This window comes from Tenebrio molitor, chromosome 4 (assembly GCF_963966145.1).
Source record: "Tenebrio molitor chromosome 4, icTenMoli1.1, whole genome shotgun sequence".
Taxonomy (NCBI): Eukaryota; Metazoa; Arthropoda; class Insecta; order Coleoptera; family Tenebrionidae; genus Tenebrio; species Tenebrio molitor.
The window spans coordinates 17,201,724-17,218,299 of NC_091049.1; the positions used below are offsets into that span (position 1 = coordinate 17,201,724).

The 16,576-nt window shown below is 36.2% G+C and overlaps 1 protein-coding gene across 4 annotated transcripts in view; it reads right to left on the bottom strand.

Moving 5' to 3' along the window:
- Positions 1–7,840: 7,840 nt before the first annotated feature.
- The window catches only part of LOC138128958 (uncharacterized), a 50,928-nt gene continuing 42,192 nt past the window's right edge, over positions 7,841–16,576 (bottom strand). For 3 of the 4 annotated variants that reach the window (XM_069045195.1, XM_069045196.1, XM_069045197.1), the window contains exon 4: positions 7,841–9,105. In XM_069045195.1, the coding sequence (XP_068901296.1) occupies positions 9,082–9,105 (24 nt within the window). In that variant the 3' untranslated portion in view covers positions 7,841–9,081. Of the gene's footprint in view, positions 9,106–10,565; positions 10,831–16,576 lie in introns of all 4 variants that reach the window. The other variant, XR_011158972.1, reaches the window with a different exon arrangement.

Genomic DNA, 16,576 nt, shown 5'->3' on the forward strand with positions numbered 1-16,576 from the left:
TCCATTTAAAAAAAAAAGTTGACTATCGTTAGCTATTGAAGATAACGTCAAAAAAATATATATTTAATGGCTGTTTTGTAGCGCTTGAAAAACCATATCTTTGATTTTTTTGTTCATTGAAATCGGGTCATAAATAAAAAGTTATGGGTTGAGGCGTTTTTCATCAAACAGCCTAAAAGTTTTTTCACGAGATTTTTGTCATGTTTGTAGAAGGAGCCTTGTACAAAAACACTGTACGAACTGTTAATAATGTGCAAACAGGTGTATAAGATGAGCAAAGCAATCGGCCAGGCCAAAGTCTCATTGAAAGTTTGGACAGTTCTTTGAGAAAGCTTAGAAAGTAGTCGAGCTTGTTGACAGTCGACAACATATTTTTCACTGAAACATTCGTCACGATCACTTGGTCCAAACTTTTATTTATTTTTTTATATAACGCCAAAATTAGACTGATGATGACAATTAAAAACACATTGTAAGTGAAAAACAAATAAAACTGAAAGTACTGCACATTATATTCCTTCACATTCTGTAACCCATAGATTTCCATCCAAGTCTTGAACGACATTGCGATAATCACAATTCCAACAACTTGTACTACAAAAAAATATAAAAGCTAAATACGACTTCTTCTTTGACTGGTCTAATTTGGAAACAATAATCTTCAGATGGGCCGCTAGTTTTTCCCAGTGCTTGTGTTTCCAGAAGAAAATCATAACTGTGCTATAATTAAACACTAGTAGGTTTACATCTAGCAAAGCACAAACAGCACTTTTTATGTAAATGTTGTCCTTGTAGAAATTTCTGTATGATATTGTTATCCCCAATGCAATCAATTAAATTAATTAATTATCAATCAATTATCAAAGTGATAATTGCCAGAGCGTAGCATTTTTGCAGAAGGCTTGTTTCAGGTTTTCTGTAAGACGGTGTTAGGGCTAGAACTCTTCCGAAATTAAAAAGTTGTTCTAATGATTTTGAAAGCATGCTGCTGGGAATTTGCCCTGATGTATGAATGTTTGCGTTTAAATCGAAAAGCACTTCAAGGAGAAGCAAATGTAATTTAATACTACACACTTGTATTAATAGTATTACAACATTTATAAATGTTATTCTACAAATGTCCATTGATTAACACTTATCGTTAGTGCTAATTCTACATACTATTCTCTTATAAATTCTAAATGCCTGAAACGACCAACTTTCATCTAGAATATTTAACTAGACTGTTTTTATTTTACTGTAATAAATCACAACTTCTATAAATACTATAAAGATAATAGAAAGATCAAACCTAAGTTGTTCTTAAAGTCCAGGAGCAAAATTAAAGAGCAAAATTTCATGTGTTCTTTAAAAAATTCAATTATTAAACACTTTAATTAGTAAGATTCATTTTAAATAAGCTCTTAACGTTAATGTGTATTAAGCTGAATATTTTCCAAAGGTTCGTGTAATTCTCTAATTGAACTGCCGCACATAAATCACTGAAGCGTTGTGAAATCAATGAAATAAGTAGTTATAGTGAATTTAAATCAATCAAAGTCACCTTGAGATAAGTTTTATTTATCTAAATTAAGGTAATTAAGAATCAATAAATTAGAAGCTATATCTTACCTACTTTCAATTAAAAATTAAGTTCCTACGTTTAGGATTTCATCTTGAAAAATATAAACTGTCTATAAAAGAATGTGGGATCGCAGATGGCTCTGGAATCTGAATTTACCACCTTGTTTAAATTCGTGAAATTATCAAATATTCACAAGCTGTCAACACAAAGTCAACTTAACCTCATTTCCGCTTTCGAAGTCCTGCCTTGTTTCTTGGTTCCAGGTCTGTTTTTTCTTAAAAAAAAGCTTTTTCCAAAGCTAGATAATTTCCGGTAGTGTTACCAAGGTTTGATTTTATATTGAAAATCAGCATAATTTTATAACATCACAAATATTGCTAAAATGGTCTTCACACTTGAACAAAATAAGTTCATTATAATGTCTTATTACCGCAACGGTGTTAAGAGAGACGGAGAATGGACCTACATCGTTCAAAATTGCAAAGAAGAATTTTTACCCAACTACCCGGACCAAAATGTTTTAGGAAAGTCCCTCGCAGCGCACATACATCGAATTGTTAATCGTTTTGTTACTACTGGTAGTGTTGAAAAGGGGAAAACGTCAGGGCATCCCAAGATGATTGAAGATGTAGTTGAAAACATACGAGATCAGCAAGCTTATGAGCGAAGAAGGTAGATACGATTCTTTTAGCCAAGGAAGTGTGAAGGCGTGCCAGGAAGACAAAAAAAAAAGAACAGGAAAAGGAAAGACAGGAAGACAAGAAGAGGAGGAGGAGGAGGTATTTGGGACAAGTAAGAAAACCGCAAGATCACCGGAAGTGGAGAAGAAAGCAGGCAGGGAAATGGAAAAGATATTGGAATAGCTGGAGGAAATGAAAGCGGAAATTAGAGAGGAAATAAAGGAGCTACGAAAAGAGAACCAAGAAGTCAGGAGAGAAATAGAACGACTAAGGGAAGAATTTAAGAAGAGAGAAAAGAAATGGGAGGAAGAAAAAAACAATATGTCTGAGAGACTAGCACGGCTGGAAACGAAAATGGAAAATGAAGAAAGGAGAAGAAGAAAAAATTACATATTGATAACGGGATGGAGAGGTGAAAGAAAGAGCAAGCAGCAGATCAGAGCGGACATAGAAAAGCTTATAAAAGAGAACATAGACTGCTACAGGATAAACGAGGATTAAGTACTAGTGAAAATGAAAGAGTGGGGTGGGAAAGAAAAGGTGCTGAAACAGAAAGGAAAACTGAGAGGAAAGAAGGAAACAGAGAAGATATTCATAGACAACGACCTCACAAAACAAGGAAGTAAAAGTGGGATATAAATAACAATAGACGGGGTACCGCGGAAATGGAATGAAGAAGGGGGGAGATTAGACGTTTTTCAGTAGAGGGACAAATATGGGATGGAGAAAACGGAGGCAACAGAAATGGACAAAGGATAAAGAAAAAGGTAGATGGACAAATAAAATGGAAACCGGAAAAGAAGCACTAAGAGGAACACAAGAAAGAAGATACGAACGGGAAGGGAGGAGCAAAAGTACTATATTGGAACGTAGAGGGACTAAGTAAAAAAGGGGAAGAATTTTGGGATTACGTACAACAGTTCGAAATAGTGGGTCTAGTAGAAACTTGGGTTGAGGGACGGAGCTAAAAAAGATGCTACGGAAAGAGTACAAATGGGAAGGCCAATGGGCAAAAAGAGAAAAGAAAAAGGGAAGAGCTGCAGGGGATGAAATTGGGATGAAATTGGGAATTAAAGAAAAGCGACAAGGAAAGGGAGAAGAAGAAGGATGCACGGAAAGAAATGTTCATATAGGCAACGAGTAGTGGAAAATAATAACAGTGTATAGCAAAGAGATGAAGACAACCACAAGACGGGTCGAGGATACAATGAAGAAGGACAAGGAAGAATGCATGCTCGTGGGAGCGGACTTCAACGGAAGAATAGGATCAAGAGGAGCAAGAAATTGGGAAGGGGGGAGGGGGGATGGGAATAGAAAATCAAAAGAAAGGTGGAAAATGCAGAGGGGAAGAGATTGATGGAATGGATCGAAGAAAATGGATGGGAAGTATTGAACGGGAACAAACAAGGGGACGAAGAAGGAGAATGGACCTACGCAGGTAGCAGGGGGGAAATAGTTATAGACTACGCAATAGTGAACGAAGAAGCATGGTGTGAAAAAATTCACAATAGGAGCGAGAGTAGAATCCGACCATCTCCCGCTGGAAATAATTATAGAAGGAACTAATCAGGAAGAAAGGGGAAAAGGACGAACAAAGGAGGAGTAGAAAAAGTTGACAATAAAAGTATGGGATGAATAAGGAGTGGAAGAGTAGACAAGGAGGCTAGAAAAAGCAACATTTGAGGAGCAGAACGTGGAGAAGATGGCAGCAGAGCTGAAGGAAGTGATCGAGAAAGCGACGATGAAAAAGGAGGTGACAGTAAGGGGATCAAAAGGAAGGAAAAATGGGTGGTGGGACAAAGAATGTGAACGATTGAAGAAGGAAGCGGTAAAAGCGTTGAGAGAATGGAGGAGGAACAAGATCGACAGAAGCAGATTTCTAGAAGCGAAAAGAAGATACAGAGAGAGAAGTAGAGAGAAGAAAATCCAGAGGAGGGGAAGGGAGGAGAAAGCGATAAAGGAAATAAGAGCAGAGAGGGAGGTATGGAAATACATAAACTGAGAGAGAAAGGAAAATGAATCAGTGAGCGAGGAAATAACAATGCAAGAATGGGAAGAGTGCTGCTGGAAGGGGGAAACGAAGGAGGAGAGGCAGGAACACAAATGAAGGAGAAACAGACGGCGCCGGAGGAAACAGAAATCACAGCGGAAGAGGTGGAAAGACACATAAGGAAGCTGAAAAAGAGAAAAATACCGGGGAGGGACGGGCTGCAGAATGAAGCGTGGATGTATTGGTCCGAAAGAATGGCTGAACTAATTAACGGAGTATGGAGAGGAGAGGAATTCTCGGTAGACTGGAGTGAGGGTGTAATCTGCCCTATCTATAAAAAAGGAGCGAAAAACAGAGCGAAAAACTACCGAGGAATAACTCTCCTGAACACGGGGTATAAGTTGTATGCGTCAGTCAGTGAAAGGATGAAGAGAAAAATCGAGGAAAAGGGAGTGGTGCCGGACAGCCAAGCTGGATTCAGAAAAGGAAGCGGCACTATGGACAATGTATACATCCTGGACCATTTAGCAATAAGCGAACTGAAGAAAAAGAAGGGAGGATGTGCGCACTGTTCGTAGAATTCAGGGCGGCGTTCGACAAGGTAGACACAGAGAAAATATTTGGGTGTATGAGAGAGAGAGAGGAATAAGCGAATGGCTGGTGCGGAAGGTCGAGGAGAGATACGTGAGAACAAATAGCAAGGTGAAGGTGGAGAGAAAGAGGGTGAATGGTTTGAGACGACAAAGGGAGTGAGACAGGGCCGCCCGCTCAGCCCTCTGCTGTTCACGATATAGGTGGCAGGGTCGTGTGGGCAGGGAGAAAGTTTGGAGCCTGGCATTTGCGGACGACATGGTGATTGTGCCAAAGAGAGATCTGGGAAAGCATGTGACGAAGAAAAAGCAGGAAGTGAATGTTGAGAAGACGAAAATGATGGTATTCAACAAGAGAAAGAGGATGAGTGAGGAGAGCGAGTGGTAGTGGGAAGAAAGCAAGATAGAAAGAGTGAGCGAGTTTAGGTACCTGGGCTACACCTTCAACGAGAGAGCCACGGACAAGGCACACGTGAGAGGGGTAGTGAGAAAGGCGAGCAAGGTAGTTAGATGCGTTTGGGGAATAGGAGAGAGAAAGTGGGGAGGTGAGTTAGGGAGGAGAATGATGATGTTCGAGAGCATAGTAGAGAGCGTGCTGATGAACGGAGTATAGATCTGGGGATGGAAGGAACAGGAGGAGGTGGAGAGAGTGCAAGTGAAATATTTGAGATGGGTGCTAGGAGTGGACAGAGACAGTAAAGCACCTATTTTGTCAAGCAGGCAACCAGTAAAATCAATTTGTTCTGAGAGTTGCATATCATACTAACATTATTCGATTTCTAGTGAAAGAGTCCGCAAACTTTCAACGCCTACTAGACACTGTATAAAACGAACGCGATGCGCACCGCAATAAATTTGATACAGACTTTTCCCTTCTAACCCAACCAAACGCAGAATACAATCACGAAATTTTTCTTTCAAACAATCATTGTTTGAAAAAATAGAGCAATTGTTTTTTGTAACTGGATTTAAAGACAGAACCGGACAGATAGATAGAATATTTCAAAAATGTATTTAAATATGAAATAGCAGACAGATATAGATATCAGACAATTATAAACATATATATGTGTTAGCATCACCCTCGCTTCGCCCCGACGCGCGACGTAGTGGGCTGACCGACCTTCCCCGTCCTAACATCCGAGGACTACCGACGGCCCAGCCCGAGCGCCAATCGGGAGACCGCGCGAAAAATCGGGGAAGAACGACATTATTCCTGCGAGTACCAATGTGAACTATTTATTGTTAGTAACACCTCCTGTTCAAAGAAGCAGAATAAAGTGTTAAGTGAAGTCAAAGTTAAATTAATTCTTAACATATGTATGTATACTCGTACTATGGCGGCCACAAAATTTTGGCCGTCACTTTCTTGACATTCAAGAAAACTGTAAATAAACCTTTAGGAATCGTAACTCTACTTTCGATTCTTGTCATTTTGACAATCAATTTAAACTGTTTGAAGCTCAGATATTCCAAAAATCCGACATGAATGAACAAAATTAGAGCAATCATACATAGATAAGCTGAAGTAAACGTTCTGTGTAGTAGAAATGACAAAATAATTTTGAGTTTTGAAATTTACCACCCAAAAAATAACGTTCATAATCAAGACGGTAATCATGATGACAATAAAGTACGGATTACAATTTTTTTTTTTTTGAATTGATAGACAATGACGGCCAAAATTTTTTGGCCGCCATAGTACATATACCGAGTGACTATAAATGATTGAAGGAAAATAGTGGATTGGCAACACTGATGCAGTTGGTAGTGCAAGTCTTCTCGTGCATCATCTGTCAATTATTTCTATTTAGGTTAGGTTAAGTCACGAAGTACATTGTCGATTTAGATTTTTTTGACGTTTGTTTTAATTTTAAAAATTGCGTGTGTCATGTCAACGATGTTGCCAACTAAAGATTTCAAATGTGTTACCAACATAACAAAATAATTTTCAATCATTTATAGTCACTCGGTACATTTTACCACAATCATGCAATAAAATCTCATTGCGTGTTGTAAGCCCCTAACATTAATTATTAAAGAAAACTACTTTTAACAGCTGCTGTGAAATTGTGTCGTCAGTCGACACACACTCAGCAAAATGAGTTTCAGACTGTTGTCATTTTTTTCAAGTTGGGCAAAATTTTTGCACTCACTCCACCTTCAACAGTAATTACAACTCCTACATTGGGACAAAAGTTGTACACAATTCTGTTCTTTGCGGTGCTGACTACATTAGTAGTAATGTCGTTCATTAGCAAAGATTTTTACAAACAGTACATTCACATAAAAGTTGTTTTGTGTTTTATGGATGATCTATCTTTATACGTGTTAAACTGTTACTCTATTATTGTCTTAGGTCTCTTTCGTAGGACGCAGTGGAAACTTTTTATTTATTGCGTTATAGAGGATTAAAATACATTCTGCTAACTTACATCAAGAGTAAAAATGAAAATTCACATTTTCCGATACTTTTTATGAAAAATATTGAATACACAATGTGCTCGCTTAAGAAAACTGTGGATCTTTACAACGACATGTTTGCCTGGCCCACGTTTTTTATTATTTCTTTTACAATATTGGAAATTCTCAATATGATTGATTATTCAATGTTTTACAACCAACAGATGGAACTGCTCGACAACATTGTGCTATATATGACTCTTTTGATTTGGATTTTAGTAACATTAAAAAAACTTCTTTAACTATTTACTATTATTGACAGTTTTAGGTTGAAACAATTACCATGATTCTGTTTTACGATTCTGTTCAAAAAGAAGCTCGAGAAATTGTATCTCTAAGTCACGATTTGAGATGGGTGTCGAAAACATTTCCAATTTTGGATGATTTGAAGTTTGAAGGATTCACTAACTTGCTCGAGAAAAATGTACCAAAATTTACAGCTGCAAGTTTCTTTGAAGTAGAAAGGGGAACCATTCTCAATCTGCTAGGAACTGTTATTACTTTTCTTATTGTAATGATTCAGTTTGGAAACAACTAAAATAAAACTTTGGTGTAAAAGTTAATGCAGCATTATTTAGCATATGTTAAAAGAATACGCTACAGAAATAATTGATACAAATAAATATTGTTATAAAATGATAAAGTACAGTATCTAAAAAAAAACAGTTTTTTCATTTTTTAATAGAACGAACTACGGAGTGATCAAGAATGACTGAGTCTGTTGGTAACAATGAAATTTGGCAAATTTAAAATTTACCAACGAAGGTTAATTTTTGTAATAGTATAAACATAACCTGCATTACCAAGAATGTTTTTAATGTCATCTCAAGTTAAAAAATCCAGTCAATGCGTGGTCAGTGCCAGTTACTAGACAAAAATCACCAGTATTTTCAATTGTTTCATTGCCAACAGACTCAGTCATTGTTGATCACGCTGTATAACCATTCACTCAATTGCTGTCTCTACCGGATAAATATACACTGAATTCACAAAAAAATAGTATATTATATATTGAGGGAGAGAAATGCATGATTTTTCCTAAGGTGCAGAGGGCGAAGCCCGAGGGCTACAAAGCACCGAGGGAAAAATGAGCATTCTCTCCAGAAGTATATATACTATTTTTTTCACGGTAGGGAGTAGAAACAGAATAAAAATCTCAAATTTTAAGAATAAAAAAATGATGACAAATGAGTTGTCATCTTTCGATGAATTTAATGGAATTAGTAGTTGCCTTGACAACACAATTAGATTTTTGTCACAACAGTCAAAAAAAAATGAAAACTCCCATTAGATTTTTGTCACAACTGTCAAAAAAATGAAAACTCCCTAGGGAGCATATTTGCTCCCTAGGGAGAAAATGCTCTACTTCTGTCACGATGTTGACATCCGAAAAGTTGATTTCTACTCCCGATCGTGAAAAAACAAGTTAGCCTTATATCTTCAAATGATATTTTATGTCGAGTCGGAATTTAAAAAATTGCCTGAATCACTGCAATAGGGTATTGACAATAAAGAAAAAGCAAAACAAAAATTTGAAGAAATCACAGGTCTACATGTTAGTTCGTGCAGTTTATTTGTAGACAATGAAAAAAAAAATTGGGAGCATCTCCAGATGGATTGGTTGATTTGGATTCAATTGTTGAAGTCAAATGTCCATTTGCTGCTCGAAACACCGACATCAAATAGCTGGCGGCGAAACGGCTGCGGCGAACTGGCCCAGTGGAGAAACGGTCGGTGGCGAAACGGCTGCAGCGAAATGGCTACATACAATTTTGAATTACTCAGTTTCTCATCTCATTCCCTTTCGTCAGCGGGGACCTACAAAGAAAGACTTACTAAATAACTCGTTCGTTTCATCATTTTAGTTTGTGAGTCCCATGAATTGTGATATAAATGCTTTTTTCTACTAGAGTTTGGAAAACTTCAACATTGTAATACTAATTTAAGTTAGGAAAAGTGAAAAATTTTCTACTATGGGCGGAAATAATATTTCAACACTAAAAGTTCAATTTTGGTCGTCTCCTGGGATACGTAACGTAAAAACTGGTATTTAATTGAGACAAAAGCTTAAACGCCTTCACAATTTTTTATTAATAAATTGTTTCTCTATGGTAACGAAAGCAGAACAATTTTGATTTCGCTTTTTAATTTAGAAATAATTAATAGTATATTAAAAATATCCAAATTTTATGTATTTTCCAAACTCCAGTAGAAAAAATCATGTGTGCAATTCGTAGGAAAAGTGTTTTTTCCGTACTCAACGCGTTTTTAATCTCGACTTCGTCTCGATTAAAAATCCCGCATCTCGTAAGGAAAAAAATCACTTTTCCTAACTTATTGCACAAATAGCTATTTTAAGTTTCAAATATCTGATTTGGCGATATACTGATGGGATAGAGATTGAGCGTCCTTCATCTTCCTTTCACTCATATCCAAAAGCCCGTATTCTGAACAAAAATACATCGAACACCTAAAGAGATCGATTGTGGTACTTCTTTAATTTTATTTTAGTGTTTGTATCTTCGCTCTGTTGATGACAGCTTTGCTGTAGAAACGCGCGTTCACTAATAAAGTGTATTGGGTTTAAGGGAATCAATAGTGTTAAAGTTTGACTAAAACTTACATTATACTTTTATGTTCAGGACAGCAAACTTTCACTTCTATTCGCTCTCTTTCTTCTTACTATTGACAATGCGGTTTCCTTGTTTTAAAGCATATTTCCTAGAGGCTAGAGGTTACTTCGCATTGGCGTACATTTTATAAAATATGATATACATGGGTGTATTTTTAAAATGTTTCGAAGTTTTACCTACAAGTTGGTGGGACAGCGTAGAAGACGAAAAGAAATAAAAAAAAATTGTACCTCAAAAATTTTATTTTTTGACAGGCTTTTTTAAATATTTTTTCCGAGTTCTACATGAAGCCAGTAGCTCGTTGTTAAAATTATGCTGGTTAATTCTGGGACACCTGTATATAGATAATTTCATATTTGGTGGCGGAAACAAAAGATTAAGAAATGTCACAAAACTGTATTGTCAGTGTCAAATTTCTCAAAGACGTTCGTGATTTAGACAGAAATACAGCAGATTGACAATAAGAAAGTTATTCATGGTCAAACTAGAGAAATAGTTTGTAATACGTTTAAGTATATGAGAATAACTTTTCATTTTGAACCACTGATAAAATAAAAAAATTGGGATGGAGCCGAGTCGAAGACCCGGCCTAGTAACTTACCCGACATCAATTTAAACCAATCTGAATTGACCCGAGATACCTACGTTGTCCGTGTTAACCCACATAAGTCGTCTTCTAATTCTCGCAAATAGTAAAATATCATTTCCAACATAAAAAAACATGCCTTTTCAACTGGTAATGTCAAATTTCCATGTCACCTCATTATTTTTTCGAGCAACCCCCACCCTCTTCCACCCCTCGTAGTCGGATTGACACCAAACTCTATTCGGTGGTCACTATTACAGAGTTATTTCCAATGGCAAGATCCGAGATTATTTTGTTAAAGTTTCAGCAGTTATCGCCGTCGATCTATGAAGACGTAAATAACTTTATAAGTCCGCCATATTGGAAAAATCCGCAAATGGTAAACATCGTTTCCGACATAAAAACACATGCCCTTTCAAACGGTAAAGTCAAATTTCCATGTTCCCTTATTATTTTTTCTAGCCAACTCGGTCCCAAAAAGATCGTGAATATGATATTATGTATATGACAATACAATTTTTTCTACTTCGGTGTCACAATGAGCATTTTGTGACACCGAAAACAGTTTCACAAAGATCAATTTTATAGCATCGTTTCTAGTAATTATTGAATTTAGGGTTGGTATTGAAAGTAAATTTTAGTGTTAAATGTGATGTCATTTGAACTTTAATCCATGTTTTGGATTAAAATAAACTATTAAGGGGGTAACAACATCTGGGAGACCATTTAAAATTTAATTTTCAATGAAATGACATTGCTTCGTCAATACCAACCCAATTCCATTAAAATAAAAGTCACTAGATAATTATTTTATATCTAAAAAAATTAAATTAATGAAGCCGAAGTAGAAAAAATAGCATGTTACACTAGTTGCACAAGACATGTTGTCGAACTCGTTCCTTTAGAACACTCCTCACTGCGTTCGTCGTGTTCTAAACCCTCTCGTTCGACAATAGTGTCTTGTGCAACTCGTATAACAATATACTATTGTGACATTTCTCAGTCTTTTATTTCCGCCACTAAATATGAAAATACCTCTACATGTATCAGGTTCAGGGGCAGTTGAACATCAGTACAAAAGAATGGTGTTATTTTGTTGTATGGACAAAAATAGTACAGGGTTATTCTAAATGATTGTAGTCGAAGTAGGCCATGCCCATGTTATTACATTTTTGCCGCCTTCATGTGAACTGTCAGTTTTGTCGCTGCCACTGTCATTTTTTAGGTGAAAAGTGCGGTGATGAGGTTTTTATTTATTTTTGTTAAATTAACCATTGAATCCAGAAATATTGAGTTGCTTTGCAATCAATTTTAAAAATATTGAGTTGTTTTGCACCCAATTTTGATGATTGATAAAATGTGGAGCGGCAACCATAAATTTCACGCCTACTTCAACTACAATCATTTAGAATAACCCTGTATATTGTGTTATTAGTATTAAAAGTGATACTTTTACTGACGAGCAATTGTTTACATAGCGAGGCGAAGCGACGCGTAGCCGAGCCACTGCAATAATTGCAAGTCAAAAAAGTCACTTTTAATACGAATGACACATATAGTCCAATTTTTACCCTTTTGAGGTGACGTCACGATTTCCTTCCTCGCTTTCTCTTTATTGAAACGACAGAAACAGAAAAAAACAAAAAAAAAGGCACGTTTATTTATTGATGGTCACTTTGAGGTTATTTTATGCTCCTGTCAATTTGACAATTTTTAATTTCTTTCACTTATTACATTGATTACAAACATAACCTTTCGAAGCAATTGTCAACAAATTTGACACATTTATAGTTATTTATGATCAATTCAAATTTGTTTCTGATCCTAGCTCAAACATACGTAAAGTTACTAGATAATGACGTCATCGCAAAAGGGTAAAAAATGGACTATACAATTTTTTCTCCAACCAAGTAAAGGACAAATCGGGTTTGATTAATTTTTTACAAAGTTGTTCGAACTGTACTTTTCATATTAATATTGAAACATTTCGACTTCTTTTACTTTTCCTCGATGTTTTTTTTTTCTCCCTCATTTGGTGTTTGGTTGCCGCATTCCCTTGGATGAAATTTTGCGGAAAAATACGAAACAAAAATAATGAGAAAAGAAATATTTATGGATCCGACGTTGTGTTTTATTTTTCATTTTGTTTAATTAGGTTCTAACGAGAGGCCGTACCTTCGGAAGATTTTTCAAAAATAGAATTAAAACGATTGAGCACACTTCACTTAAATTTTATTTAACAAATAATCGAGTGTGGTGGTGTTTGGTCCCAACAAACAGTGTGAATAAATCAGTGAGTTTAATAAAGACGCGAATTGAGATTTGACTCATGAATAAATGACTAAGCTGGGCAAAACAGAAGTTTCTGGCGCGAACAGCATTATGGAAGTTTGAGATGCGAACTATGTGATCTGATGTAGATTTAAATTACCCCAATTAAATTGAACCCGACGCGCTGCCCTGGAAACCTTCAGTCAAAGCCTGGTCTACTCCGGTGATTGAAAATAAAAGGGAAAAAGTTTCTAACAGACTTATAGGGTACCTCTCTTCACGTGTCAGCTGGCCTAGTTTGGGCACTGTCCCGTTTACGGGTGACACGGCTGTTTGTGCACTTATGCCGGACCACAGCTAATTGAGTGCGACGGACATTGGTGGTAGCTTCCCCGACGGTGAAGGCCCCCAAGTAATGAATAATTAATGAAGCTATTTTATAATAAGTTGTAATAGATCGCCTTGGCGAGAACACGTTTCCCCAATCGGTAAATGCAAGAAGATCACATACTTCGCGATAAAGAATTTAATTCAAGATTCTAAAGAGTCACGTGGCCGTCAAATGCTCAAAGGAAATAATATAATCTTTACTTTAGAACGCTGTTTGACTAATTAAATCGCGGTTACTATGGCGGACAATAAATTTAGGCCAGCAAATTTCTGACATTTCAGAAAAGTCAATGCAAGCGACCATTTATTGTCATTATGACTGATGTGTCAGTTTGTCAAACTGAAGGTTTTCAAGCTGTTTGGCGTTTCCTTCGCCTTTTTCGTAACTTACAGATCATGACGCACTAGCATAACTGATTTGTAGTAGCACTTCTCTCTGGTGCACGCTTCTTTTCCCAATTTTAATTTTGATTATCGCTGTCACGATGACAAGAATGACAAAAATCGAAAATGGGGTTAGTTGAACATAATGCCAGCTTCACATTTTGATGTCAACTCAATGACAGGCCGGCCTAAATTTATTGTCCGCCATAGTACAAATAATGTACAAGAATTAGAAAATTAATTTACCTTGTAAATGTTAAGCACGTGGTCAAAAAATGGATGCTGGAAGTACTGAACGTACCTCCGGCTACTTTGGAGATCAAACCCCGAGTAAATCAAAAAAGCCCTGTTTCCCGTCCCGCCTTTTGAAACCGGTCCTGCTCAAATTTGCGCTGATTTGTTAAAAATTAGAATTGACAAACAAAAATCAAATGAGCATGGACGTTAATCAAAAATACTGTCAGAGTTGTCATCTAATTAGTCGGAATGGCTTTATCATTACGAAAATAATGAGCTCACAGATATGTTGCTGTATGTATGGGCAACGTTATCACGTTATCAGAATGCAGCTGTGGCGTCCAGAGAGTACGCAGAGCGATTTGCAGAAAGACACCATCCTGGGCCACGTCAGTTATTAATCTACAGCGTGATCAACAATGACTGAGTCTGTTGGCAATGAAACAATTGAAAATACTGGTGATTTTTGTCTAGTAATTGGCACTGACCATGCACTGACCGGAGTTTTTAACTTGAGATGACATTAAAAACATTCTTGGTTATGCAGGTTATGTTTATACTATTACAAAAATCAACCTTCGTTGGTAAATTTTAAATTTGCCAAATTTCATTGTTACCAACAGATTCAGTCATTCTTGATCACCCCGTAGTACAGCGGAGAAATAGACAGGACCGGACTCTAAATTTTAGAAAACAATAAAAATATACAATCAATTATCTCCGTTAATACAAACATTTTACTAAGAAGATTTAGGCTAAAATTCTTAAGAATAATGTATAGTATCTCGTGTTACAAGGAACACCTCAACTTCGAAAACATAATTTTATTTTGCCAACATAATTCAACAGGTGGTGGAAATTTAGAATTGAAACAAACTTTACACAAATATTATTTGTACAAAGGTTAGGTTTAAAACGACCTTTTCGATTTACAGCCTACGAAACGTGTGTTTCTGGGCATACACACCTCAATCCTACCATCATAATACGATTTAAACGTTGATTAATCAATAAAATATAGTAATAACGTAAATTTGGTAAAAAAAATAACAGCTTGACTTTTTTCAAAAATAGAACAATTTCTGTGCAGATTTGATCGCTCTCATGATTAAAACAAACTGGACATGGTACCAGTTATATGTATAGTCTTCCAAGAATCCCAGTGTTAAATTTCACTTTGACTACGATAATGAGAACACTATTATTTGACACATCTTAGTGAGAAAGCCACAGTTCATCCCAATAGAGACTACTTCGTACTTACGCGAAGGCGGTTTATTTGTAAATGTTTTTGTCCTTGTTCAAAACTACCGAACAATTTATTTTTCTAACAAATCTATACCTGATTTATTAATAATTATGAACTGATGAACAATTGTGAAAACAACATTTGAAATTGGATTATCCTGTTGAATAGGTACTCCAGGCCAAAGATGGACCTGTTTATCTGCTTCTTTGTTAAGTTATCTAACTTTTAACAATCGCAAGAGGCAATATAACTTTGGTATTCTTGAACGACTATATACAAGATTAGTCAAAACAATGCAATGGGCGGTTTATTTCCGTAAATATAAACTTTATAACAAACTGTCTTTAATAAAAGTTTTTTTTACTAATTATTCTCTATTGCTTAGCCTACTCGTTATTTTTGTATATCAATGCATTTCCATGGAAACGTATTTTTTTTCAAATTGCAAACAAGTGATTTTTTTGCTGATTTTTATTCCTCTTTTTTTTCATGAAATGACTTGATATTCTTTTCCAATGCTTTAATAACAAAATTTGAGAGAAAATGCTCATAATACTTTATGCACTCAAATAATATTTAACTCAATGTTGAAACTGAAGACCCCCTGCAGCTTGACAATAACGCAACGAATTTTGTAGCCAGTTAGGTGTGGTATTTCTTCAATTTCATGCCTGATTCTGGTTTCCAGGTCTTGCAAATTTTGTGGTTTCTCTTTGTAAATTTTATTTATTAAATGACCCCAGAGGAAAAAACCTAGGGACTCAAATCAGGCGACCTGGCAGGTCATTCAATAGATCCCCGACGTCTTATCCAACGCCCTGGAAAGATGTTATTCAGCAACAGGCTAACATCAACTCCATAATGTGGTGGAGCGCCGTCTTGCTGAAACCAAACATTGCGGTTTGGCATCCCTTGTCGATCTTCATCCGGAAATAAATGTGCAATGTCAGGTATTATGTGATCACACAATAGGTTTAAGTATCTATCTGGTGTCAAATTTCCATCTATTATGTGGTGCCCAATAATACCAGCCCAGACATTAAGTTTTGTGGAAGCTGTGTATAGTGTTCAATAATCCAATGAGGATTTTCACTGGACCAGTAGCGACAGCTTACAAACCCATTTACACAAAAGGTGGCTTCATCAGCAAATAAAATGTGGTTTAGACAATTTGGATTATTATTGGTCATTTCCGTCATTATTGCACAAAACTGCATTCTTCTGTCAGGGTCATCTTCGTTTAGCTTATTGAGAAGGTGCATCTTGTAGGGTTTGTATTTGTTCTGTTTTAATATTGACTGATATCATTATCCAAAGCAAGTTGCGTGGTTGACGTAATTGGATTATCTATAACACTGAGTAATACATCAACATATTGATCTTAATTTGTGACTAATTTTGGACATCCAGATCTTGGGATATCTTTTACATTTCCAGTTTCTCTAAATTTTCTAATCAATTTAGGCTCTGTGGATGTCTCTCGGGATGAACGTTATTAAATAAATGACAAAAATCTTGATATGAATGTTGTCGATCTCC